Source organism: Saccopteryx bilineata, chromosome 5 (assembly GCF_036850765.1).
Source record: "Saccopteryx bilineata isolate mSacBil1 chromosome 5, mSacBil1_pri_phased_curated, whole genome shotgun sequence".
NCBI classification, from domain to species: domain Eukaryota; kingdom Metazoa; phylum Chordata; class Mammalia; order Chiroptera; family Emballonuridae; genus Saccopteryx; species Saccopteryx bilineata.
This window is the reverse complement of record NC_089494.1, coordinates 86,061,055-86,086,690: the sequence shown is the minus strand read 5'-3', so window position 1 is coordinate 86,086,690 and position 25,636 is coordinate 86,061,055. Positions and strand designations below refer to the sequence as shown.

Sequence of the window (25,636 nt, the reverse complement as noted above, 5' to 3'; positions counted from 1 at the left end):
GCACCTTTAAATTCAGGAAGAGCCTGGTCATGGGTCTCATAAGCAAAATTATAGCTTGCATCTTTATGTTTGCTTACTACAAATGATCTGAATACTCTAAAAACAACTCATTTTAACAAGACCCAGTCACTTTTTACATAAATAATGAACAAATTATTGAGGATCCTAGGACAGAGTGGAGGAACGTGGCTTGTGTGGCACAGGGGATGGTCCGCCCACACTGGGTAGAGCTGACTGCAGCTCCTGAAAACACGCATGCTTGGCTCATTGACCCTTGCTCGGTCAGGCTAGAGAAGGCCCAGTGGAAGTACTTACATCACTGGCAATGTCTCGAGAGGCTCTTGCAGCCTTTATTGGGATGGCATCCGGCCTCAGGTCATATCCTTTCTTTTTTTCTTCTTCCCAGCCAGCTTTGTACAGTTTCTAAGTGATCAAATAGAAAGAACATCAACATCTTGTCACTTGGGTTAGAACGGCGATTCTGATTTCAAAGTGGTTGGCATGTAGAAGAGAAATGTCCCATAAACATTAGTTCCCTTTACCTTCTCCCCTACTTTTGTCGTTCATTTACTTACATCGCTCATGGTGATTTGGTTCATTTTGGAGAGTAAAATGTCTGGTGTATCGGGCATGACGTGAATGGTGGTCTTGTCTTTGTTCCATTTCTCAATGTAGCGCTTCTACAATAAGAAGGACAGGCACATGATTGTAGAGCAGGACCCGGGTGTAATAATGTTATCGAGAGGAAGGTTCACAACTCCACAGTAGACGAGCTTAAATCTGACATTGGGAAGTGAGTGAAATAGCAAGAAGGGCTGAGGAGTCTAGACACATGATGAGGGAAAAAAATGATGAAACAAGGGAGTCCTTTTCCACTAAAACAACAAATACCATCTTGCCCCAACCTCACACTATGTAGGTTTTGTGGTACTGTCAGCCTAGTGTTGACAGACAGGTCTATATAAGTGAGCGGTCTCTAGTCATAATAAAAGTTATAGAATGCCCTTCCCACCACCAGCAGCACCTTCAGAAAGGTTGAAATGCTGACAAAGATCACGATGGCAGTGCCAGGCTCAATGGCTTGAGCACTGTGAGTGTTCTCGGTCTGGCGCCAGCAGGTGAGTTCTTACCTTATCCATAGTCAGTTTGTTACTTTTGTTAAGTGCTTGTTCCATCGTGTCCATGGAGTATGTGAACTTCAGCTTTTCAGGGTGCTGGCGATACTTCTTCTCACTAAGAATCTCCCCTGCTTTCTTGGCCTTCTCCACTTCCAGTGAATCAATTGGGACCCAACCGATCCCTTTCATCCAGTTGGTGAAGTCAGATTTGTATAGATTCTTTACATCAAACAAAAGGGAAATTTTCATTTCAGAAAGAGTCAGGTTTTGGGTTTCTTTGGCTAAATGATTCATTCATTATCAAAAAGAAAGTTGGGGGAGAATAATCTGCTTTTTATTCCCTATCATCTTGTTGGAAAAACAATTAATTATAAAAATAGTAGTGTTCATGGTGGTTTCATATAATAAATACTTACCTAGTAATTTCTTTTAAAATTTAACTTTCTTGAGGCAAAAGTAAAGAGAATTTTGTGCTAGAAAACATGTTACATAGCACCCATTTGAATCTCTTATTTTCTTTAAAGGTATATTATATTTTGGGTCTAACATCCAAAGTTTTATAATATAATATAGTATCCCCTAAAAGAAGCTACACACAGTGTAAATCAGTAAAATGCTAAAACTCCAAGTTCTGGAGAAGACCCCCAATTGCAGTGAGTCTAGTCAGGTTTGGAGTTGTGGGAGTGGAATGGAGGATTCCTTGTTCTCCCCTCCCACCGGCTAGAAATAAATAAATCCACGTCAACAATGTGTTGATCATTACATACATCACTTTGAATCTGCATCGCATTCTTGGAGTGCTCCACATTCAAGGCATCGGGCAGCAGAGTGTAATTGTGGAAGGGTTGTTTGTAATTGAAATTGGTAGCAACTTCCTGAGATTTCTTGGCTGCTGTCACGCTGAACATATCCAAGGGTGTGTGGTACCTGGTCTTGCTGGCTTCATAGCCTTTTTTGTACTCACGATCTGACTGCATTTTGGCTACATTCATGTAGTGAACCAGTTTAGGATCATCCTGAAGACTACGGAATCCAATTTGCTTGCCCTTGGCCTTCTCGTAGGCCTGTTTGTATTTGAACTATATGAAAAAGACGGGTAGACAGAAGTTTGATAAGGTATAATGTAAGGAATACCAAAGTATTAAACTAAATTTATGTAACAAATTAAGCAATAGGTAAATTCAGTCTAAATCTTATGTTTTAGTATTGTTAAATAAATAACTAGTAAAGTATTTTTAATGGTTGGTCTTGAGATGTGCTCTGGGGATAATTAAGAGTGGAATAGTTTGCAGTTTATATCTAGATTTTTCATAAGATATCTAGATTACTCATAAACATATTGAATACAATCAAAGGTTCCTGAAAAGTTTATTTATTAAGGATTTTGTGCATTTTTTCAATTATTTATTTTCATAATTACTTTACATTATCTTATAAAGTATTTGTATAATACTAAGTAAATTTCAGCAAAGCCCTTACATGGATTAGTGTATTGGTCTCCATAAAAGTTTTTATTCTATCAAGGTATTATATCAATTTATATAGAAATTATAAGTTAACTTGTTAAAAATAAGTAAGTAAATAAAATCCTGTCATTTTAGTCCATGATTCTTTTTGATTCTATATTTCACCAAAATTTCTTCATGAAAATGATATTAAAAAATTGTATTCTTTTAAAACACTTAAAGACTTTTCAATTTAGTGACATTTTAATATACCAAGCCTTTTTCTTGACAAAATTCAAACAAAAATCAGTTTTTAAGTTCATAACAATGATACTAATGGGAGTTCCAAATATTTTATAGTTTTTAAAAAAGAATTTTCTTTTTTGTAACAACTGTATTTAATTTTAAAAGATTTTAAAGTAGGGTAATATAAAAATATCATTGTACTTAGAATATTAAAAAATATTTTAGTATCATAACTTTTATTTCCTTCTTAATACAGTTTCATATAGCTTCCATGTAAAGATTTTTAAAATATGGAGAAAGAGAGTTTACTACTTCCAGGTTAGACTTACATCACTAGCATTATTTCTTGAACTTTTTGCAGCAACAATTGGAATGGCATCTGTTTTCAAATCATATCCCTTAGCAAGCGTTTTCTTCCAGTCTGCCTTATAATATGCCTTGAAAAAAAGATATTATTTTATTATTTGACATTATTAAAAGAAGAATGAAACAGGATGCCAAAATCTCTCTTATGAAACATGTCATAATATACCTCTTTGTAAAAGAGAATTCACAGAGTTAGGGTTAGTAGGTCATCTTTTATGTATCTATCACATTCTTTGAAAAAAAATCAGCAACTCTATACATAGTATGATTCACCTGCTTTAAACATGTATATGTTGGCATAATAAAGCAACTGAAAAGTAATGCTCTAAATGTGGAATAATAGATTTTAATTTTTTTCATAATTTTCTGTATTTCCAACCATCCTATAACAGGAATATAATCTTTTCATTTTCTTGTCTTTTTAATAATAAAACATTTTAATTTATAGAAAGGTACAGTATTTGATACTGAAACTAAAAATTTAGATATAGTATCATCCAGTTTAAATTAACCTTAATGCAATGTATTACTTATAACAGCAGAAAAAAACTTTAAATAAATAAAAGCATAGAAATGAATACTAAAAGAATATTTATTTGAAGATAAGAGAGAGCCTAAATATTAGGAAGAATGACTAAGATACCTTTTAAGAAATGAACAAATTTCTCAAGGTTTGATTATGTATTTAAAGTAAAATTCACCAACTTTTTTTTAAAAAACAAGCAAAAAACCCCAAATCATATTAATGAATTTAAACATCACTACCAATTACATAGACAGACTACCTGAGAGAGAGGCTAGTTACATACAAAAAAAAAAGCAAAGAAAAAAAGTTTTAAAGAAAATTACAGTAAACTTTCTTAGAAGTTTTAATAAATATCTGAAACAAAGGTTTTAAAAGGCAAAATTAATCTATCTACAGATTATATATATACTATTGAATTTTCCAATCTTGTCTGTTCCATTTGGTTCCTTTTCTTTTTTTTTTTTAATGGAACACAACCTGAGATTGATTTTATAACCCACGATAGAGTCATAGCCCACAGCTTGGAAAAGTCTGCATTAAGCGAAATTTTGTGGTAGCCTCTAGTCTCATATTCTGTAAAGAGTCAAATCCGAAGACTGTTGGTTGGTCCCTGCACACCGAGGAGAAGGAGAGACTGCAGAAAGAAGCAGGTCACTCCAGATTGGCAGGTGCAGGCTTAATAATCAAGAGAATTTACACATGAAGTTCGTCTTGAGTGACCTTGTAGTAGATCTCTGCACCTGCCCTCCAGAATCTTAAAAGTTTATATAGAGGCCCTAACGGAGTTGGGTCACATATACTGTCCAGGTGGTCTCAACAACACATTGCTCTGTCAAGGCTGTGCCCTTGACAATGACTCCAACGGTGGGAAGGGGCAGGAGGTACACTCTGAGGATAGGGAAGAAGTTGAGCAGTCTGCAATTGCCTCACCCAGCTCAAAGCCAACGGGCAGCTGCAGCTTCCCTATGTCCTCCTTTGACAGGGACTCAAAGGGGGCACCACTCAGTATACTCCCCTCAATATTCTAAGTTCTACTGTTACCCAGAACTGGAAAGGCAAGGCCCACGTTAGCAATATCAGGCTGCCACCAGGACAAATACTCACATCACTCATGTTGAGGGCGTTGACCTTGGCTTGAATAAACTGAGGCAATTCGGCATCTATAGTGTACTTGTGCTTCACTTTCTCCCCCTCCACCTTGTAGTTCAACTAAAAACAAAGGAGGCAGCAGACAAATGTCATTAACTCACATAATGTAAGTTTCATCAAGCACATACTCCTTCAAAAAGCAAGGCTATCATTCGTGTTTTCCTGTAGATAGGCCTACCCCAGAGATACTGTGGGTTTAGTTTCAGAACACTGCAACAAAGTGACTATCACAGTAAAGTGAGTCACAAGAATGTTTTTGGTTTCCCAGTGCACATAAAAGTTATGTTTATGCTATACGGTATTCTATCAAATATGCAATAACTTTATGTCTAAATAACAATGTACTACTACCATAATTCAAAACTACTTTGTTGCTAAAAAAAATGCTAATTATCAGCTGAGCCTTTAGTGAGTCATAACCTTTTTGCTGGTAGAGGGCATGACCTTCTAGTTGAAGAAGACATAGTATCTGCAAGGGGCAAAGAGAAGCACGATAAAACGAGGTGTGCCCGGTAAGGCACACACCAGCACTGCCATACCACGGGGCGGGGAGACAGTCACTGGCTTCTTTCACCAGTCATTTTTAGACAGCACTGTGGGCTGGGTAGGGTGGTAGGTTCTGTGTTTAAAGGGTTGGAAAAAGCAGCTCTGTACTTTTGGGGCTTAGAGCCCAGTAGAGGAGGCAGAGAATAAACACAGAAACCGGAAGACAGAGTTAGAATTTGTGATATGTTGTAAAATAAAGTAACTTTAGGAAAGAAACAAAGGGGTGGCCAGCAAAGGCTCTCTAAGGAGGTGATATTTATGCCCAAACTTTAAGAAAAGGGTGGGGTCCAGGAAGACGAAGAGCAGCATCCTGGGCCCTGAGTCTGGAAAGGGCACAGCCAGTGTAGAAGGCGGACGGCAGCCGCGTCGCAGGGCCGGGGTGTGTACAGGAGGGCAGAGGGCTGGACAGGACGGGGGCAGGGCCGGGGTGTGTACAGGAGGGCAGAGGGCTGGACAGGACGGGGGCAGGGCTGGGGTGTGTACAGGAGGGCAGAGGGCTGGACAGGACGGGGGCAGGGCCGGGGTGTGTACAGGAGGGCAGAGGGCTGGACAGGACGGGGGCAGGGCTGGGGTGTGTACAGGAGGGCAGAGGGCTGGACAGGACGGGAGCAGGGCCACCGGGCTGGGGGCCTTTTCAGCCAAGTTAGTAAGTTTAGGTTCTATTTTCAGTTCAAGGAGAAGCTACTAAAGGGTTTTAAGTATAGGAGGGGTGTGACTTGATTAAGGTGGTCTCTCTGCTGTGGTGTGCGCCTCAGGGATAGAGTCCAAATAACAGATGGTCACTGTTGTCCACATGAGGGATATGGAAGCTGGAACAGGGTTGGTGGCGGCTGAAAGATGGAGAGGTGTTCCCACAGGGTGGCAGGGAGAGATGTGGGAGGGGCACTCAGCAGAGGTTTTGGATGCGAGGCTCACACAGAGAGGCATCCGTGGCGACAGCCAGGTTTCTGGCTTGAGTAACCAGGTAGATCCTGATGGCATTTATTGGGCTGGGGAGCACATAATTAGTGAGAGCACAGTTTTCCTAGCTAATTGGAAAAAAACACATTAAGAATTGACACCTCGGGCCCTGGCCGGTTGGCTCAGCGGTAGAGCGTCAGCCTAGTGTGCGGAGGACCCAGGTTCGATTCCCGGCCAGGGCACATAGGAGAAGCGCCCATTTGCTTCTCCACCCTTCCGCCCCGCTTTCCTCTCTGTCTCTCTTTTCCCCTCCCGCAGCCAAGGCTCCATTGGAGCAAAGATGGCCCGGGCGCTGGGGATGGCTCTGTGGCCTCTGCCCCAGGTGCTGGAGTGGCTCTGGTCGCAACATGGCGACGCCCAGGATGGGCAGAGCATCGCCCCCTGGTGGGCGGAGGGTCGCCCCTGGTGGGCGTGCCGGGTGGATCCCAGTCGGGCGCATGCGGGAGTCTGTCTGACTGTCTCTCCCTGTTTCCAGCTTCAGAAAAGTGAAAAAAAAAAAAAAAAAAGAATTGACACCTCGGTCAGTACAAAAGAAATCAGAAGACTCCACACCCTTTATTGCCACTGAAATAGAATTAATCTGGAAACATCTGTGGTTATGTGCTATCAGGGACTGGCCTGAGAAATAAAATCCACAGATATGCCTCAAATCTGAGCCAAGCAAAGCATTCCCCCCACCCTCTAATATCTGGGGCTAAAGCACAAAGTCTTCCCTTCCTTGTTTTTTTCTTATCTCCCTCTTTCTGGTGGAGGCATTTTAACAGAATTCTGGAACGACCAAACGGGGTGAAGTACTGAGCACTGTAATGACACTCTGACTAAGAATGAGGATCCAAATAGATCTGCGCTGGGAGAGGGGACCCGGATGGCTCTGAGCGTGAACTGTTTGTCTCCTCAGGGGCTGCTCTCAGGATTGCTGCTCAGAACATCGAGCTGTGTGCATGGGGATTAGGACATTATTATGCCTTTTCCCTGCATAGCTAAGTAGAACAATTGCAACTCAGAGCAACAAACAGCTTGATTTGCAATTTAGACACGGTGATAGATACAATTTCATTTCATATGTCTAGTGAATAGCACAGATTCCCTACTTTTGGAAAATAAAGCACATTTGAAACAGTCTCCTTTTCCCCTCCTTGCTCTGCTTATGTTCAAGTTCCAAGTTGCTTCAAAAGTAAACCCTTTTGATTATAGCTCTGAAAGTGGTTGATTTTGTAACAGTAGATGCAGTCTCACATATCTAATTAAAAGGATGGTGGGATGGCTGGTCATGGGGTTATTCATGAGCAAACCCTTTTGTGGGTTTTTTTTTTTTAATTTTTTTACAGGGACAAAGAGAGAGTCAGATAGAGGGATAGATATAGACAGACAGGAACGGAGAGAGATGAGAAGCATCAATCATCAGTTTTTTGTTGCAACATCGTAGTTGTTCATTGATTGCTCTCTCATATGTGCCATGACCACGGGCCTTCATCAGACTGAGTAACCCCCCGCTCCAGCCAGTGACCTTGGGTCTATGCTAGTGAGCTTTTTTTTTTTTTGCTCAAGCCAGATGAGCCCATGCTCAAGCTGGCAACCCCGGGGTCTCGAACCTGGGTCCTTCCGCATCCCAGTCAGATGCTCTATCTACTGCGCCACCGCCTGGTCAGGCCATGAACAAACCCTTTTGAAGGGAAACCACTCACATCACTTAGCTGCTTTGTGTTCTGCTGCGCCAAAACCATGACCATGGAATCAGGCACACTCGTGAACTTGATGGTGTCTGGGTGCTGCCGATACTTCCTCTCATTTAATGCGTCGCCTGCTTTCTTGACCTTCTCCACCTCCAGAGAACCAATAGGGATCCATCCAACGCCCTTGAGGAAGCTGTTATACTCGTCTTTATACACATTCTGTAAAAGAGTAATCTCATATGAGGAGAAAGCCTAGCGAATAGTCAAGCGGTGTTTCTGAAACCGGCAATTCTCTGCAGGGGAATGAATGCAACCTTTCCAGCACGCTCGTGTCTGTAACGGAGCTTTGGTATGTCTGCCACCACATCTTACTCGGAACTTGGTAAGAAAAAGAAGCAGTTCTGTTGTTAGAGTGCAGTATACAACACAGAGAGAATGTAGGTAAGGTGACCAATCATCCTCCTTTAGGGAGGACAGTCCTTCTTTTGTAGGTTCCATCTTCCCTCAAAAAGTGTCCTCCTACATGTCCTCCTTTTTGATGTTGGAAGACTAATCTGTAAATGTCCGTATTTGATCGATGCAGAGTCAATCCATTGCGTGTGATGTGACGTATTTGTATCTAAATGAGTACTTTTTTCTTAAAATTATTATTAAAAATTAATAGGCATGTAAGCATAATTATAATATAAAATATTACAAATGTTTCTATTATGCATTTATCATATTATAGTGTATTATTGTTGCAATGAATAAAATGTTTCTTTTATTTACGGTGTTGTTTTCTTCCATTTATTTTTGTCCTCCTTTTCATTGTAAAAATGTTGGTCACCTTAATGTAGGCCACATATAGTATTTCCATGGGTTCTGCTAAAAAAATATTCTCTTTTGACAATAAACTGGCTTTCCTTTTCATTTCACTGAAAACTCCACAATTTTGAATTTTCACACTCACTGTCCACCTAGCTATTCCTGATCTCAGTTGGGGAGAGACATTTTCATTGAGCAACAATAAACAGACACCATTTCTTCCCTTTATGAAGGACGATTTTTATAGAAATCTGACTTCTGCAGAAGGAAGAGCCCTGAATGTTAAACACCCTCCCCAGGCAGCTCTCCGTGAATCATTCTGTAATCACTAAGCCCTCCTGGTTCATTTTAGCTGACTCGCTACACAGATTTTCAAGCATGAGAGTTTAAAAAAGTCAAAAATAACTTTCCTAAATTCAGAAAGAATAACGAATGCTCCTATTTTGCATTACACATATTACCATGAAAGCAGCCACCCACCCCCCAGGAACAGCCATTTCCTCTTGAGAATCTCTTGTTTTATTTGCTTAGCGGAATATTGCTTTATCTTTGATCCAAAAGTTAATAAAGGCAGCGTCAATGATTACAATAGGAGCACAGAAAGCCAGCAAAAACACAGCTTGTCTACCATGCTTTTGTTAGTCTTTCAATAATGATTGTTCATTTTATAGTACCCTTTTTTTCAAATATTGTATTGTTAAGTCTATTAAAGTAGGAAGAAATGGTCATCGTGTAAGTGCCATAATCTCTGGGTCTGTTTTGACCTCCGTACTTACATCACTCTGAATTTGATTCGCGTTTTTGGTGTGCTGGACACTCATTGCATCAGGAAGGTATGTGTAGTGATGCACCGGTTGTTTATAATTGACGTTGGTAACAATATCCTGGGCCATCTTTGCAGCTGTAATGCTAACCGTGTCCTTAGGGGTATGGTAGCTGGTTTTGGTGTTCTCATAGTTCTTCTTGTATTCACGATCAGACTGCAACTTTGCTACATTCATATAGTGGACCAGCTTGGGATCATCCTGGAGGCTTCTAAAGCCCACGTGCTTGCCCTTTGACTTCTCATAAGCTTCCTTGTATTTATACTGCAGAGGCAGAATTCAATTAGCCAAGTCCTAGACATTATAATATTAGGTGAAGCAATTACATCCACACACAAACACTCTCAGAACATTGTGATTTTCTGGAAGATTGTACAAAAACGCAAACCATACTCCCCCCCTACAGTCCCCAGAAGGTTCAGAGTGACAGCATTTATTTTCGTCACTCCTGGTTATATGTGGGTGTGATACACTCAGGACCTGTTTCTTCTTCTGTTATCAGTCTGACAGATGGTTTGCATTTGGAACTTTATATAAAGGCCAACTGAATTTTCACACTTAATATAAAGATGACACATTCTAAATATAAGACCAATATCTTTTGGATTTCTAAGAATGTGAATTTACCCAATCCATTCTATTACTACACATCATGGAATATTAGAAATTATTGAGAAAAATCTTCCATTTTATGTCCCAATTGGCCTAGTAGTATGTACACAACAGGTGCAGAAGAAACTCTAAAAAACTCTACATGTGAGATGTTTGCACTCAGATCGTCCTGGGGTCGGGGAGGAAATCATTACTGTGATATTGGTCTCAGGTTGACCTAATAGGGTTAAAACAAGAACCTTCTTCTTTCTAGGTAGTGTCAGATTAGCGCTGCACTGGCAGGTGGCTGGGCCTCACCCACCCCATTTCCCACCCATTTGCCAGCAGCTACTCTCCAGGCCCTCGGCTGAAGCAGTTACAGATGATAAAGGAACCACATAGTCAGGGAAGGAACTGTGGGGAGTTTTCCATCAGTAAAAATCTAACCACAAAGCCCTGCGGTCCAGAATCTCTCTCACTGCTGGGCTCAGCAATGTGGTGTAGACTGAGCTCTACTGTAGGTAACAGGTGAAACCTCAATTTTTACATCAAAGAATTCAAATCCACCTAAACTCTGCAGACACACTGCTCCTGCCATTTAAGCATGGCTTTATCAACAAGAGTTTGGCAGGCAAGAGGGTTCTCGAGTAATCTCTAGGCATGTTAGGAAAAACCCAGTGCAAGTGTTAAAAAATAAAAAGATAACGTCATACTTTAGACGTTCACTTTCTCTTTAAACTGGAAATGTGTTTCACTGTGATGTGCAAATCTTGGTAGACCACATTTTCAGCCCTACAAGGAAAAGCTGTTGAATTCTTATACCCCTGTCTCCTGTGTAGTCTATCTTCCTTTCTCAAACCAAGATTGTAGCCCTGAAACACTGTGTGACACCTGCAGGGCATGCAGGCTTTTTGAAAATGTTGTTTTTCAGTGATGGGAAGAAGAATAAATGTATACTTGGTCTGTTACGGATGAAATGGGCATCAATTTACATAAATCCAAATTATATTCTAGAAAAGTGGGCCCTTTTCCATTTGTTGTATAAAATCTGTACATTTTATGTAACACCTTTTCAATCTTCTTAATACAAGTACAACACAGGCAGGCATCTGAATTTAATGTGTAAATGTCAGTCAGGGTGTTCTCACTGAGAATAAATGTGGGCTGTCAGGGAACACGTCAGTGAAGGTAATTTGGGCCATGAATCAGGGGGGAAGGAGCTGTCAGGCTTATGACAGTGTCACGGGGAGGGGGGCGGTCAACTAAAAAGAATCACAACACTGAAAAAGTGACAGCTTCTCAAAACAATATTTTGTGGAGAATTTGAGTGTCATTAATTCAAAATACTCTCTTCAATGTGATAGCATTTCAACAAGCATACATTTGTTTATTTTTTAAAAAAGCAATCACTCAGATTTCCCCTAAAATGTTTACTCACGTCACTGGCAATGTTTCTCGATGCTTTGGCAGCAGCGATGGGAATAGCATCGCCCAGCACGTTGTTGCCCTTGGCTATTAAATCATGCCAGTCCCGTTTGTAACAGACCTGAGACAGGAAAATCAAAAGGATGTCAGCCCGCTGTGCGTTAATCAGCTACAGCGATTCCTCAACGGCTGGGGTTGTTTAATTTCTCTGAAGGTAGAAGCTAAAAGAATTTCCTAGAGCAAAATGTCACACTTTATGTGGCATGAAATTGTTGGACTCTGCACTAATTATTCACGCGAGTGGTTGTGGCACTTAGTGAAGCGGGACCTGAGAAACCGGGGTGCACCCGGAGGCACAGTAACGGCTCTGGAAACCATGGTGTATGAGGACTAACTGGAGTTAAAGCTGCCCAGTCTTATGAAAAGAAGGTCAAGGGGAGACCTGGTGGTTACCTTCAGGAATTCTGAATTGCTGTTAAAAAAAAAAAAAAAAAAAAAGAACAGAAAAGAAAAGGATTTTCTTTATTCTTACTTTTTCTGGAGGATAATAACCTCCTCCACATGCAAAACTAGGAAAAACTAAATAAAAGTTTTAGTAAACTAGATGCTAAGCTTTACGTAAAAAGATCTACTGATCACCAGAAGGACAAGGAGTAGGGGAGGTAGAGGAGGGTGAAGGGGCATAAATGGTGATGGAGGGAGACCTCACCTAAGGTGGTGAACACACAATACAATATACAGTACACCTGAAACCTACAAAATTCTATTGAACAGTGTCACCCCAATAAGTTCAATGAAATTTTTTTTAAAAAAGAATCCTTTATAGTTACGTACACTTGAAAAGGACAGTAAATCCAATAAAAAGGAAAAGAAAACAAACTGAAAAAGAGGCACAGAGCCATCATCGCAGGACATGCTGCAAAGGAGGCTGTGTGGGAAGTTGATCTCAGTAATTGTTCTATCAGACCTTATGATTCTATGATTTTATTTCACATCCCATCAAAGACGCTACTCACATCACTTATATTGTAAGCATTGCACTTGGCCTGAAGAAACTGAGGAAGATCGGGACTCATAGTGTATTTATGCTTCACATCTTCTCCTTTGGCTTTGTACACGATCTGCAACACACAGCCACAAAGACTAAATGCGTCGCAAATAGCACAAAAAGGAAAATGCATTTATCGAATGCTTAAAGGAGTTACTCTTAGCACAATCCCCCAATATTTTTATTGTTTAAAATTATCAAGGGCATTTTCCTATTTGTAAGAAATTCAAGCATTTTGTTATCTTTAGGAAGACCCAACAACTCTATTATAACAGAGAGGAAAAAAATCCTTAAGAGAACAGGAATCATTTACTGCCAGAGATAGATAAAAAATAAGTTCAGATGGGAAACTCTAACATGAATGACATAATTCACCAAAGCCAGAAAAGTTCATTCTTTGCTAGTGAAATTAGAAGTCTTGTGGTTTTTTCATAGTTTGGGTTTTTTTATTTTTAGACAGAAAATGATAGTTAGAATGGGTCTTTTACTTCTGCTAAAAAACTTTCCAATTATAATTGTATCAGTAAAAAGCATATAATAATTTCCTTATAAAATGAAGGTGCTTATACATAAACCCCAATATACTCAAAAGGTTTACTCTTTTATATTTACCCTAGCTTCTTATTTTTAAATATGCTTGAAAGATATCAAAGTATATGATGTAGAAATCATATTATACCCTCCTCTTGATAATAAAAAAATTGTTTAATTTCTAAAACTAAAACAGAACCAGAGTCAAAAGTAGATTTTCAATCTCTTGATTGATTGTCATTTGTCATATATACTTCCACATTCCAGGCATATCTATGTGGAATATCATATGTAAACTGGTGTGTACATATCGCACGTAAAGTCTGAATGGCTAATATCTAAGTGAACCCTCAAATACTAAAGAGTTTCTCCTAGGAATCCAACTAACTGCCTTAGTTGGTCCAAATAAGCGTTCTGTTGGACATCTGTAACAGTTTTCTAATTCATCGCCTTGCCTCCAAACTCTTCCCTCTCCAATATAGCCTCTGTACTTTTTGCCACAGTTCTCTTTTAAAACACAGACCTGATAATACAACTCCATAGATTAAAGATATTCAATAAATCCCATTACCTACCCCATAATGTCCAGACTATAAATTAACATCCAAGACCATCAGTGATCAGTTACAATCTTGAGCCTTTCACTGTTCTTCCATTCATTACTTCTTGACCGTCATGATTTCCCCTTGCTGGAATGCACCCTTCCCTCCCTTATTTGCCAGGGAAGCTCTGGTTGGCAGTTGCCCTCTTCCCTGTGCTTACTTAGCACATGCCTCTCCTGTAGCATTCACCTGTCTCTATGGCAATACTGTTTCTATCCATACCTTTGTCTTATATGCTTGTCCTATATCCTTGTGATGTCCTATATCCCACTAATCCTCGTCTATTTAACCTTTATACCATCAGTACATAATACAGTGTGTTGTTGTGAGTCGGGGGCACAGAGAGAGAGATCAGCAGATGGAATCATCAAGGACTAGCAAAGGACCACCGCTCGCTCAGGCAAATGGCTCTGAGTTCATGCAGTGTCCTAATTTTATTCACAAGACTTCAAAAAGCTTGTTTACTGAGAAATTGGCATAACATCAAGTGTAACTTTTACTTAAAGATACATGGAGTGCACCTACAAGTTAGCTTAGTAACAACATAATATCAGAAGGCATTAATTGCTATTGCTTCTATGAATCCCACAACATTCCTCTCCTTATCTTAAGCCTTAAGGGATAACCTTGGAAAGTACAGAAATCTTATGAGAATGTTTTTCTGAGAAAAGCCCAGCAACTGCCTTCAGTCACATAGACCTGTTTCAGTGACCTGACTTCAAGTCACAAAACAATTCTCTTGGCAAAACATTCTTTTCTTGTTGGCTGTGTTCCCATCCAAGGCCATGTAATGGGTTATTCCACTACAACAGTGCCTGGCAAATGGAAGGTGATCAAAACATTCATTCATTGAATTAATGAATGAATGCTTTTGATGTCCCTTTAACTCCTCTATGCACCAGACCTTCTTTTAGATCTGACTTTAGCCAGACCATAACATGGCTTGTGGACAGGCAGGCAAGCAATGTACTACTTTCCACCAAGACATAAGTATAAAAATTCTCTATAATAATTGTATATGATGAATTGAGGAGCAAACTCATATACTCGTGTGTATTATTCTCCTGTATTACATATGAAAATGAAATATTAAGAAATTAATATAAAATTGGATATAATAAATTTGCCATAATAAAAAGTGTCTGGGACTTAAACTTAAAGTTTACATGTACTCTGTGTGTGTTTGTAGTAGTAGTGGCAGTAGAGTAGAACTTTTTGCACCATGTCCAATTATCTAATAATCCAGTATTTCAAAGTAGTTAAAGTGGAAGAATTTATAAAAAGGAAGGTAAGGCCCAAAATAGAAGAAAAAGAAAATATTAGTGACCAAACTAAAAATAATTGTAATTATTCATTTTAAGTTAAATAATTTCAAAAGAAAAAGACACTGGTTCAGAGAATAAAATGTGAACTGATACTTATTTGATAAAAGCCTCCCTCCACGCTTTGCACCCTCTGTTTCATTGCACTTACGTCACTGGCTTGCTGTGTGTTTTGTTTCGCCTGAACCATAACTGGGGAATCCACAACACTGGTAAATTTGAGGGTGTCTGGGTGTTGCCTGTACTTCTTATCACTCACGGCATCACCTGCTTTTTTAGCTTTTTCTACATCCAGACTCCCAATTGGTATCCAGCCAATGCCTTTCATCCAGTTGTTGTAGTCTTCTTTATAGACGTTCTGCAGCAAAGGAACAAGTGAAGAGTGAGCACCCAGGCACGGGTCCTCTTGCACGGGCTCTGACCTTGAAGGGGCATTGTCTTGTGAAGTAAATGTCACTTACATCACTCTGTATGTGCATCATATTTTTAGACAACTCCAGGTCCATGGCATCAGGCAGGTAGGTGTAATGATGGAGTAAATGCTTATAGTTGGTATTGCTGGCAATATCCTGAGCTTTCTTAGCTGCCACAACATTGAACATATCATGGGGTGTGTTGTATTTTGTCTTTGTTTTCTCATAATCTTTTTTATACTCCCGGTCTGATTGAATCTTGGCTACATTCATATAATGAACCAGTTTAGGATCATCTTGGAGACTTTGGAAGCCAACCATTTTTCCTTTGGCTTTTTCATAAGCTTTTTTGTACTGAACCTATTAGAAACAAGAGTGGGCATATTTTAAAATGCAGTAAGGAAGATTGTACTGAATAATGAGACCATGGTTTGAAGCAATTGAGCTTTTTGGAAATTATGTCAATAACCAAATAATTAGACACTCACTTGTAAGTAGCCAGGTAAAAATAAATGTTCTTTTGAGCCCATTTGATTGCTGATAGCTGCTTCTGCCACACGAGTGACTGAGGAGGGGACGTTACCATAATTCATATCAACGACCAGCTAAAGCCAGTCCCTTCCCATTTAGACACTTGAGAGAGACCAATGAAGAGATAAATAATTCACAACTCTACCAGTTGTGTTGTGCTGCTAACGAGGATCCCAAACAGCAGGCTATTTGATTAGTAGTAGAACATAGTGGTAGTAGTAGAATTTTTTTTTTATTTATTCATTTTAGAGAGGAGAGGGAGAGACAGAGAGAGAGAGAGAGGAGAGAGAGAGAGAGAGAGAAGGGGGAGGAGCTGGAAGCATCAACTCCCATATGTGCCTTGACCAGGCAAGCCCAGGGTTTCGAACCGGTGACCTCAGCATTTCCAGGTTGACGCTTTATCCACTGCGCCACCACAGGTCAGGCTAGTAGTAGAATTTTAATGAGTCTGCATATTCAAAGGGAGAGCAAGAGCCAGTAGTGTATAAAAACTAATCGGCTCTGATTAGTAAAGAAAAGAGAACCGAGCTTCCTTGGGGAGACCTGGGAAGAAACATGGGGAACTGAGAAGCAGATATGTGAGGGAAGCTTTGTGTATATGTTGGGGGGGTGGGGTGGCCAGAGGAAACTATCCACGGGGAATGGGAGTCAGAGAGAAATTCTGGAGGGCAAGGCCTTTAGGACACAGGTATTTATTATTCAATTGTCACAAATTTATGTTAGTGCAATGTCCACTTCCTTTCAAACAATCAGTATAGTTGTGCTTGGAACTTGGGGGAAATGAAAAGCAAGGGGCTGTGTTCTGTCCCTGGATCAAGCAGAGCAGAAAGAGAAGTGACTCCAGGGGAGAAGACCCCACGTGAGCCAGAGCGAATGCACCATGGGCAAACCAGGAGACAGGTGATCGAAAGGCAACAATCTCCGGACACCTGCCGCAATCACACAATCACAGGCAGGGCCTCCCACTTCCCCACAGGGCAACAGGGCGATAGGGCGGGGCTCGAGCCAATTTTATTTAGATCTCAAAGAGCAAAGTGACTTCAATTCACAGCTGGGTTAAAGTAAGATAACAAAAGAAACAGAGTTCCTAACTTTAATGGAACCCAATAACTGATCATGAAAGGCTACAAAAGTTGAAGCCAAGTCATCATTTGTAGAAGTAATGAAATTTAAAAAAAGTTATTTTTCTTATTTAAGCTATAGGGAATTTATATAAATTAAGCAAGTTTTGAAATAAAATTGTACCATCAGGAGGCTATTATGATTTGAATAATATGTAAATTATTTATTTCCACCAGAAGGATAAAGTGCACTTGAGTAGAAATATAGATGAGAATTTTTAACTAAGATGTTTGATTGGACCCGATCAGTAAAGGTTATACAAATCCTTACCCCTCCCCCCAATTTAGATCTGCTTAGGGAACTTTCTTTTCTAAACAGTTTTCAACCAGACGTGCTTCCAGTCAGGGACAACAGATGTGGTGATGTTTGGATAACAAGTCCATCCCACCCACATTTTCTAGTGACACACAGGTGACCACCAGTTGGACTTACGTCACTCGCCGCCTGCCTGGCAGCTTTGGCAGCTTTGATGGGAATCGCATCGGTTCTCAGGTCATAGCCCTTCCTGCTCAGATCTTTCAAGTCTGCTTTGTAAATATTCTGAAAGAAAAATGTCATTTAAATAGAACTCAGTGCACACTGAGAAAAGGCTCATCCTGCACTCAGCCGCAGAGCCCCGGCGCACACCTCACTGATATTGTAGGCGTTCGCTCGAGCCTGAAGGAACTGGGGCAGGTCCGCAGGGAGGCTGTATTTGTGAAGAGTTTCCTCTCCTTTGGCTTTGTAGGCAATCTGAAAGAGAAAAGAAATGCCTCAACAAACTAATAAAGTAGGAAAAATGATTGAATGGCACAGGAAAAGGATTTCAGAAAGGATCATACTGCACAGAGAGGTGCTTTTTATGGAATACTCTTTGTGAGGGCCCTGTGTTCACCTGCAAATGTCTGTAGGTATTCAAGGTCTCACATGCAATTACGAGGGACATATCTTTGCGCTGGTTCATCTGGACATAGGCCCCTTGGTATCTATGTACTAGGAACCTCTGGCCCTAGGTAGGGGCATCTGGTGGAAATAAGCCCAGGAAGGTGACCTGATGAAAATGTTAACCTGCAGACACTTTCCTGTGCATAAGAAAGGCAAATATGTAGACTACACCAACTATCTATATTATACTTACAGATGATTTATGTCTGAGCTCTGACTTAAAATGTAACTCCTCAATATGATGCAGTGACCATATTTATTTTCTTGTCCTTTTCTAGAAATAAGCTTATAGTGTTTCTTGTTATCCAAAGAAGCTTCTCTTACCTTCTCCTTGGAAAGAAATGTCAAAATAGTGAAAGGACAATCAGCACACGGTACCTGATACTCTAATGATATGAATTAGATGTGCTTTATCAATGAAAAACTGAGGGAATTGCTGATCAGGAATTACAGTTGCTCATGTAATTGAGTCTCTTCAGATTCTAGAGTAATTACAGGTAATTGGTACCTTTGGAACACAAATATATTTGTATTAGTTAACACTTATCAAGGCACAGATAGGGTTCACACTCACATCACTCCTCTGGGCCTGGTTGATTTTAGACTGGACTATAACTGGAGCATCTTCAATCGCGGTAAACTTGAGAGTGTCTGGAGGTTGGCGGTATTTTTTCTGTTTGGTGAATTTAAAAAGAAAGGAGAAAAATAAAATAACTTTCACTGAAGGCTGAGCTATAAAAATTCTTAAAATTAATTTGGATAGACAGGACTTTCCTTGACTTTTAAATATAAAAACACTAGGTTTTTGGTCGGCTTGGGGGAAAAAAAATGAATACAATACAAAACAGTTATTTAAAATTGCCTTAATCTTCGATTTAATGGGGCATGACAGATCAATACAACTTTCAGGAACCGAACTTTACTCTCTCAATTTTTTGCTTATGACATAAAAGAGGGCATATCCAGCTAAGCAGAATCCAGAAACATGCCAATTTTTTCTAAAGCATTAACAGAATACCATGCAGAAAAACAATTTAGAGTGTCTTTGCATGACACTAACAAGTGTTAGAGATGTTATTTTCCCTGTAACAAGGTCAGCAGATAAAGTAAAAAAGCTTTTTATTTGAGGAATTAGAACAATGGCTAGAGAATATTGAAAAAGAGAGAGAAGAGTTTTGCTCTGCAAGCCTTAAAATGGTTAGTACATAGATTGTCACTAAAGTGCTGAAAAGGCACCGAAGAGAGAACACCGGGAGCTGTGCCCCTGGGAGCTGCCGACTCCTAGCTGCCCTGAGTCCTGCCTTCTTCTCCATTCATTCTCCCACGCTGCATTACTCTCTCAGCTTCGGACTTCTGACAACTACCAACTCATCAGAACTTTGTCTGAGGAATTTCTGAGTAGATAAAATGGTTTTTACCAAAGACAAACAAAAGCACAAAGTAACAACAGAATCTTGAGTGTGGAAGACAACTCTCACTGAGCGCCTCTGTCCCTTCTTCATGTAGTCTAACTTCCTTGATAATGGTTTTGCCTGACAGTAGCAGAAAGTTTCACTGTGGGCAGAGAAGTGACAAATAGCCTGGCTTGTTTAAGATGGCAAGACCATCATTGTTTTTTCTTAGCTTGAGTAACAACTTATATAATACCTCAAAGTCATCAAGAATATGACATAGTATATAATACTTGACACAATTTCTATAATAGTCATTATATACATTATTTATTATTGCCAAAAATTGGATGTGCACTACCTGGACTACCAAAATGCAACATAGCCATACAAAGGAATGCTACTCAATAATATATAAGAATATAAATGAGCCTTAAACACGTTATGCTAAATGAAAGAAGACTCATAAAGGAAATTTTTAGAAAATCAAAACTATAGCGACAAAAAGCAGATGAGGGGCTGCTTTGCATTGAAGTTAGGGGGCAGGAATTTTTCAAGAAATCTTCTTGGAGCACTAGCAGAAATTTAAAATTCAATGGAATGATGACTGTACAACTATACGAACCTATTAAAACTTACGAAGAAGTACACATAATACAGTATTTTATGGTACATGAAGTTGTTAAAATATTTTATCATGAACTGTTCACATGTATTATTTTGGTGATGTAAAGGTGTATGTTTATTTATTAGAGTAATTCATGCATGTGGTTAGTTTTTTCCCTCACCAACAATTACTACAGAATGAAGCAGGAGTGGAGGCCCTTTCCATGGTTTGGGGACTTCTCATGTGGCTCATGCACAGACCTCTCTCTGTGACAGGTGCACTGGCTTTACCTCATTCAGGATCTCTGAAGCTCGCTTTGCCTTCTCCAATTCCAAGGACCCAAAGGGCACCCAGCCACAGCCTTTCATCCAGCTGTTGTAGTCAGCTTTGTATTCGACCTGAAATGCCAAGAGAACAGTTGAACTTAGCACCATCCTTATTTGTAAAACATCAACATTTTACCCGAAAGGATGTTAAGATTTCTGACCAGCTTCTTTATTCCTTCCATACAGTAAGGTTATTTTAAACATGTTCTTGATGAGAGATTTTAACAGCCCTTAGGTTTTCATTGTTTTCCCAGTTGGCATATGTTTCATTTCATCCTTATCTCCAACTAAATGGAAGTTCAATCTGGAAAATGCTAAATTCAAAGCTTTATTTCAAGGAATAAGTGAAATTGATATATTTAGATAATCAAATATGAGATGTTTGCTCACTAGAGCTCTAATATATACTATGTTTCAATGGTCAAATTAAGACTGAAGGCCACATTAAAGGTGGATAATTTTGCTCATTGATTAGATAAGACTCAATAGTAGTTATTTGTACTAAGTGTTTGCAGTTTAGTGTAAATGGGCTTCATGTGTAATACTCAACTCAGAAGTTTTTCTACACTGGCTAATAATTCAATTTAATATAGTTTCTGTCATTAATTTGCTTATAGAGAGCAGTTATCATTTGGAGTTGGTTCCATATTAAGGACAGTTACTTAGTGTTATTAAAATAATGAACTACTCTTGTGATCTGGTTATAGATGGTGCCTAAACCTTGCACTCTAGATACAAAATTCAGATTGCTGGTCTGGCTTTTTAATTGAAATGAAAAATCAAGAAACCACTTGGTTCCTGCCTTTGAAAGGTTTACAATCTATTTGGGAGGAAGAAACATAAAAAAATTAAACAAACAGATAAGATGATAATGTATAAAACAAAATTCTTAGTGATGGAAAATGTTGGTATCTCATGTTCATATCAGCATTATTCACAATAGCCAAAAAATGGAAGCAACCCAAATGTCTATTGACAGATAAATGGTTAAAAAATGTGGTATAACAGAAAAGGGAACACCATTCATCCTTGAAAAGGTAGGAAATTCTGACACATGCTACAATACTAAGGGCATTATGCTAAGGGAAATAAACCAGTCACAAAAAGGCAAATACTAGATTATTCCATTTGCATGAGGTCTCTGGAGTAATCCTACTCATAGAAACAGAAAATAGAAGAAGGATGGTTTCCAGGGACTGAGAGGAGGAGGAAATGGCGAGTTGTTTAATGTGCATAGAGCTTAGTTTTGTAAGATGACCAAGTTCTGGGGATTGATTGCGTGACGTGTGACTATAATTAACTGCTAGTGAAGTAGAGACCTAAAATGGTAAAGATGGCAAATTTTATGTTAAGTGCGTTTTATTCTACTTTTAGAATAAAAAGTTGTTAGGATAAAATGTTTGATATGAAGTTCAGACAAATAATTTGCCTAAAGAGATTTTCATCTGCAAGAAAAATAACCCTAGATATTATAAAAAATTGATGCTGTAAATCATAGCTTTTATTTTTAGACAAGAGAGCAATCTATGTAAAAAAATTATTGATACTGATGAATGTGATTGTTATGATAGTGATGATGATGTAATAGTGAATTTTTTTTCTTTTTTGAGAATTTGCCATGGCCTGGCACCCTGCTAAGTATTTTTGCATACATTTAAATCCTCAGAACAATTAATTTGTTTTACTCTAATTTTACAAGGAGGGTTCTCGGCTCAACAAGGTTGATAACTTCCCTAAAGGGAAACAGTGATGGGGTGCCTGCTAGACCCAGGTCTCTAACTCTGAAGAATTTGCTCTTATAGAACTGCAAGGGTAACTTTCCCATTCCATACTTTCTACATACAAGAGATCATGCAGACACCTCTGAGAATTGCCAAAACACTCACTCAATTTAGAAATTCTTTTCAGTTTCCACCTTAAAAGAGGAACAGAAAAAATCTGATTACTCACATCGCTCTGCAGTGCATAAGCCTTCTTGGCGAGGTCCACATTCATGCTGTCAGGTGGGTAGTTGTAATTGTGTATGACGTGCTTGTAGTCCACATCACTGACAAGAGCCTGAGACTTCTTAGCTTGAGTGACAGGGAGCATATCAAGAGGTGCCGTGTAGTTAGTTTTTGACTTTTCATAGTCTTTACGATATTCACGCTGTGAATAAGAAATTACCATTTGTTACCATAATGGATTTCCAGAAAAGCACAGAGATCTCTCATAAACAACAGATATGAGTTAGAAATAAAAACAGATCCAAATGTATCCATATGTTACACAGTGCTGACATACCCCTCAAAATCATATCTGGACAGATCTTCTCAAATCTCTTTTTAGATCAAAACACAGCCATCAGACTTTAGGAATTGACCTAGCTTCCGCTGCAGCTAGGTATTACTTTATTTTAAAACAGGGATTTTCAAAGACCATTATTAACAAGCATTATGATCTCCTGAGATAATCCAGTCTTGGAGGAGTTTTGCAGTAAGGGACTATTTTCTTTTTATTGACCAAAATCATATGACAATCATTTCACACTTCTGATTTTATAAAATGACTACTTGATAAATAGAACTGTAACTTGACTTCTTGTCTTTCCTAAAGTCATCTTTAAGTAAATAGTTTCTGATTTTTCAACCTAACTATTCTACTTTTGTCAGTAGATAAGACCCATTGAGAATCCCAAAGGTTTTTTCATACCAGGTTTAATTTTGGTAACAGTTTAAAAGAAGCTTCAGATGGCAGCGGTTATAACACCTCCAAGGAGGGAAGCCTGTGGAGCTGAGCCGTTAAAGTGACCTTGGCCCTCATGTACAGTGATCTCATAAACCAAGTGTCCTGACTGAGTCTCCGAAGGCCCTTCCACTGGCTGGTGTTCTGGAATGGTTAGATTGCTAATTAGGTCAAAGTCCCAGCTTCATCAGGTCTACTCATTAATTACCTTAACAGAGAGAAAAATTCTGACCTAGTCTCCTTTAGGAAAATTCTAAACCCCTTATTTCCCCCCGTAGTCATATAAGCAGTAGAAACAGTGACCCACGCTAGTGAGTAGAGCTGTGCATTATAAATCTTCTGTAGAAATGTTTTGCAAACGATCTAGTCTTTTAGCTTTTTTAAGGAATGTGATCTTCCTCCTAATTTGTTGTAAATAGTAACTTTCATTGAATAAATTTATTACTTAGTTATAAAATCTAGATTCAAGTTTAATGAAAATAAAATATAAAATCTTTCTGATGGTATGCAAAAACATTTAAAATAAGCTGCTTTATAGCAGTGTTGCAACAGCAGCTGGTGTGTAGATATGTTTTTGATTCTTGTTCATGTTCATACCAGTTCACACATAACTGCACATACAAAATGTTGTTGAAGATCCAAATGGCTTTAAAAGATTATTTTAAAAAGCTAAGCATGCTCTATAACTGCAACTTAGCATTGAGCTCAGATATATGTGAGAATGACTCATCATCAACTATCTTTTTTTGGTGGCCAACATCAATCAATTAAAAAGTATTTACTGAGTACTTATTATGTGCCCAGTGTTCTAATGGGTTCTGTGATAGAATGAAAAACAAAGGTAAGCCCTGGCAGGTTGGCTCAGTGGTACAGTGTTGGCCTGGCATGTGGAAGTCCCGGGTTCGATTCCCAGTCAGGGCACACAGGAAAAGCACTTATCTGCTTCTCCACCCTTCCCCCTCTCCTTTCTCTCTATCTCTCTCTTCCCCTCCTGCAGCCAGTGCTCCATTGGAGCAAAGGTGACCTGGGCACTGAGGACGGCTCCATGACCTCTGCCTCAGGCACTAGAATGGCTCCCCGAAACAGAGCAACACCCCAGATGGGCAGAGCATCAGCCTCTGGTGGGCATGCCAGGTGGATTCCCGTTGGGCATCTGTCTGACTGTCTCCCCACTTCTAACTTTGGGAAAATACAAAAAAAAAAAAAATGGTAAACATACATGCATTCTCAACAGGGAGCTAGAACCTTTGTGAGTTAAGAAGGGATAAGGAACTATGTAAGCATTGTATATGACATAATTTAGCATGTAATTATTAAATAAATTAACTGAGTGGGATGTTATGAAGTTCTTTAAAGTATACAGTAAATGCAAAATGAGCACACTGGTAAAGTGAAAGCAAATAATACAAACATCCTCTATTTAATCATGAAAAATTAGTATTTGAAAGCTATGTTGGACATTCTTAACACTCTTAAGTGATTCTCTAAACATTTTAAAATACACTCTATACTGCAATTTGCTGTAGTAAATGTTTTCTTCTTTATGGTAAGAATTTTAACCAAAAGGTAATATTTAGCCCATAAACAAGCCTTAAGAAATTCATATATTCTCTGAAATTCAGGCAAAAGGCATGAAAAAAGTTTGTTTTTCTAGATGATTCAAATATTTTATCAGATTCTCAAGGGGGCTTATGATTAATGAAGTATTTTTTCTTGGACCTAGGTCAATATTAATGACCAAAGTCAATGAAGAGCAATTATAGCTAAGACTTTCATCTGTGACTCAAGATTTTCTTCTAAAATAAAGACAGTTTTAAAACCATCATTTAAAGGTTATTTTCAATTAGAAAAATTACAACTGATATTCTATTAACCCTTTTCTCAAAGGGAAATGGACATCAGGTACAAATCAGCAATTTTATTCCTCAATCATGAGAGCCATAAGAACCTGGGGACCATTCCACTTCTGAAGTTCTCCCAGGAGTTTGTAGTTTTGAACCCGAGAGGTCCCATGGATGTAGAATCCTCTAACATGCTACCACCCTTGGGTGTGTTAACAGGGATGCCATTTTGAAAACAAGAGAGATCGACAAGAGCACTTACGTCGCTCTGGAGTTTGGCCGTCTTCACAGAGTGCAGCATCTTGGGATCATCGTTAATGCTTAGGGCGCCGATCATTTTCCCCTTGTTTTTCTCATAGTCTTTCTTGTACATCACCTGAAAAACACCACACATGCCAGATCCCACTTGTCAGGAAACATCACTGCGCCTCTCCTGCCCACGTCCCCTGGTCATACTCACGTCACTGGCATTCTTGCTGTTGGCTTTGGCTGCCAGCAGGGGAATGGCATCCACTTTAATGTCAAACTTCTTAGCTTTGCTCTTCTCCCAGTCATATTTATAAATAGTCTGGACAGGA

The 25,636-nt window shown here is 39.2% G+C and overlaps 1 protein-coding gene across 27 annotated transcripts in view; it reads right to left on the bottom strand.

The window, feature by feature from the left end:
• Nucleotides 1–25,636, bottom strand: part of NEB (nebulin) — a 210,797-nt gene that overhangs the window by 152,869 nt on the left and 32,292 nt on the right. For all 27 annotated transcript variants that reach the window (XM_066281248.1, XM_066281221.1, XM_066281230.1 and 24 more), the window contains exons 19-37: nucleotides 25,519–25,626; nucleotides 25,321–25,434; nucleotides 22,444–22,641; nucleotides 20,458–20,565; nucleotides 18,744–18,842; nucleotides 17,873–17,977; nucleotides 17,678–17,785; nucleotides 15,641–15,952; nucleotides 15,331–15,537; nucleotides 12,693–12,797; nucleotides 11,690–11,797; nucleotides 9,613–9,924; nucleotides 8,042–8,248; nucleotides 4,806–4,910; nucleotides 3,139–3,246; nucleotides 1,886–2,197; nucleotides 1,131–1,337; nucleotides 576–680; nucleotides 316–423 (exon numbers count right to left, since the gene is read on the bottom strand). In XM_066281248.1, coding sequence (XP_066137345.1) covers nucleotides 316–423; nucleotides 576–680; nucleotides 1,131–1,337; nucleotides 1,886–2,197; nucleotides 3,139–3,246; nucleotides 4,806–4,910; nucleotides 8,042–8,248; nucleotides 9,613–9,924; nucleotides 11,690–11,797; nucleotides 12,693–12,797; nucleotides 15,331–15,537; nucleotides 15,641–15,952; nucleotides 17,678–17,785; nucleotides 17,873–17,977; nucleotides 18,744–18,842; nucleotides 20,458–20,565; nucleotides 22,444–22,641; nucleotides 25,321–25,434; nucleotides 25,519–25,626 — 3,036 coding nt within the window. The remainder of the gene's footprint in view (nucleotides 1–315; nucleotides 424–575; nucleotides 681–1,130; nucleotides 1,338–1,885; nucleotides 2,198–3,138; nucleotides 3,247–4,805; nucleotides 4,911–8,041; nucleotides 8,249–9,612; nucleotides 9,925–11,689; nucleotides 11,798–12,692; nucleotides 12,798–15,330; nucleotides 15,538–15,640; nucleotides 15,953–17,677; nucleotides 17,786–17,872; nucleotides 17,978–18,743; nucleotides 18,843–20,457; nucleotides 20,566–22,443; nucleotides 22,642–25,320; nucleotides 25,435–25,518; nucleotides 25,627–25,636) is intronic.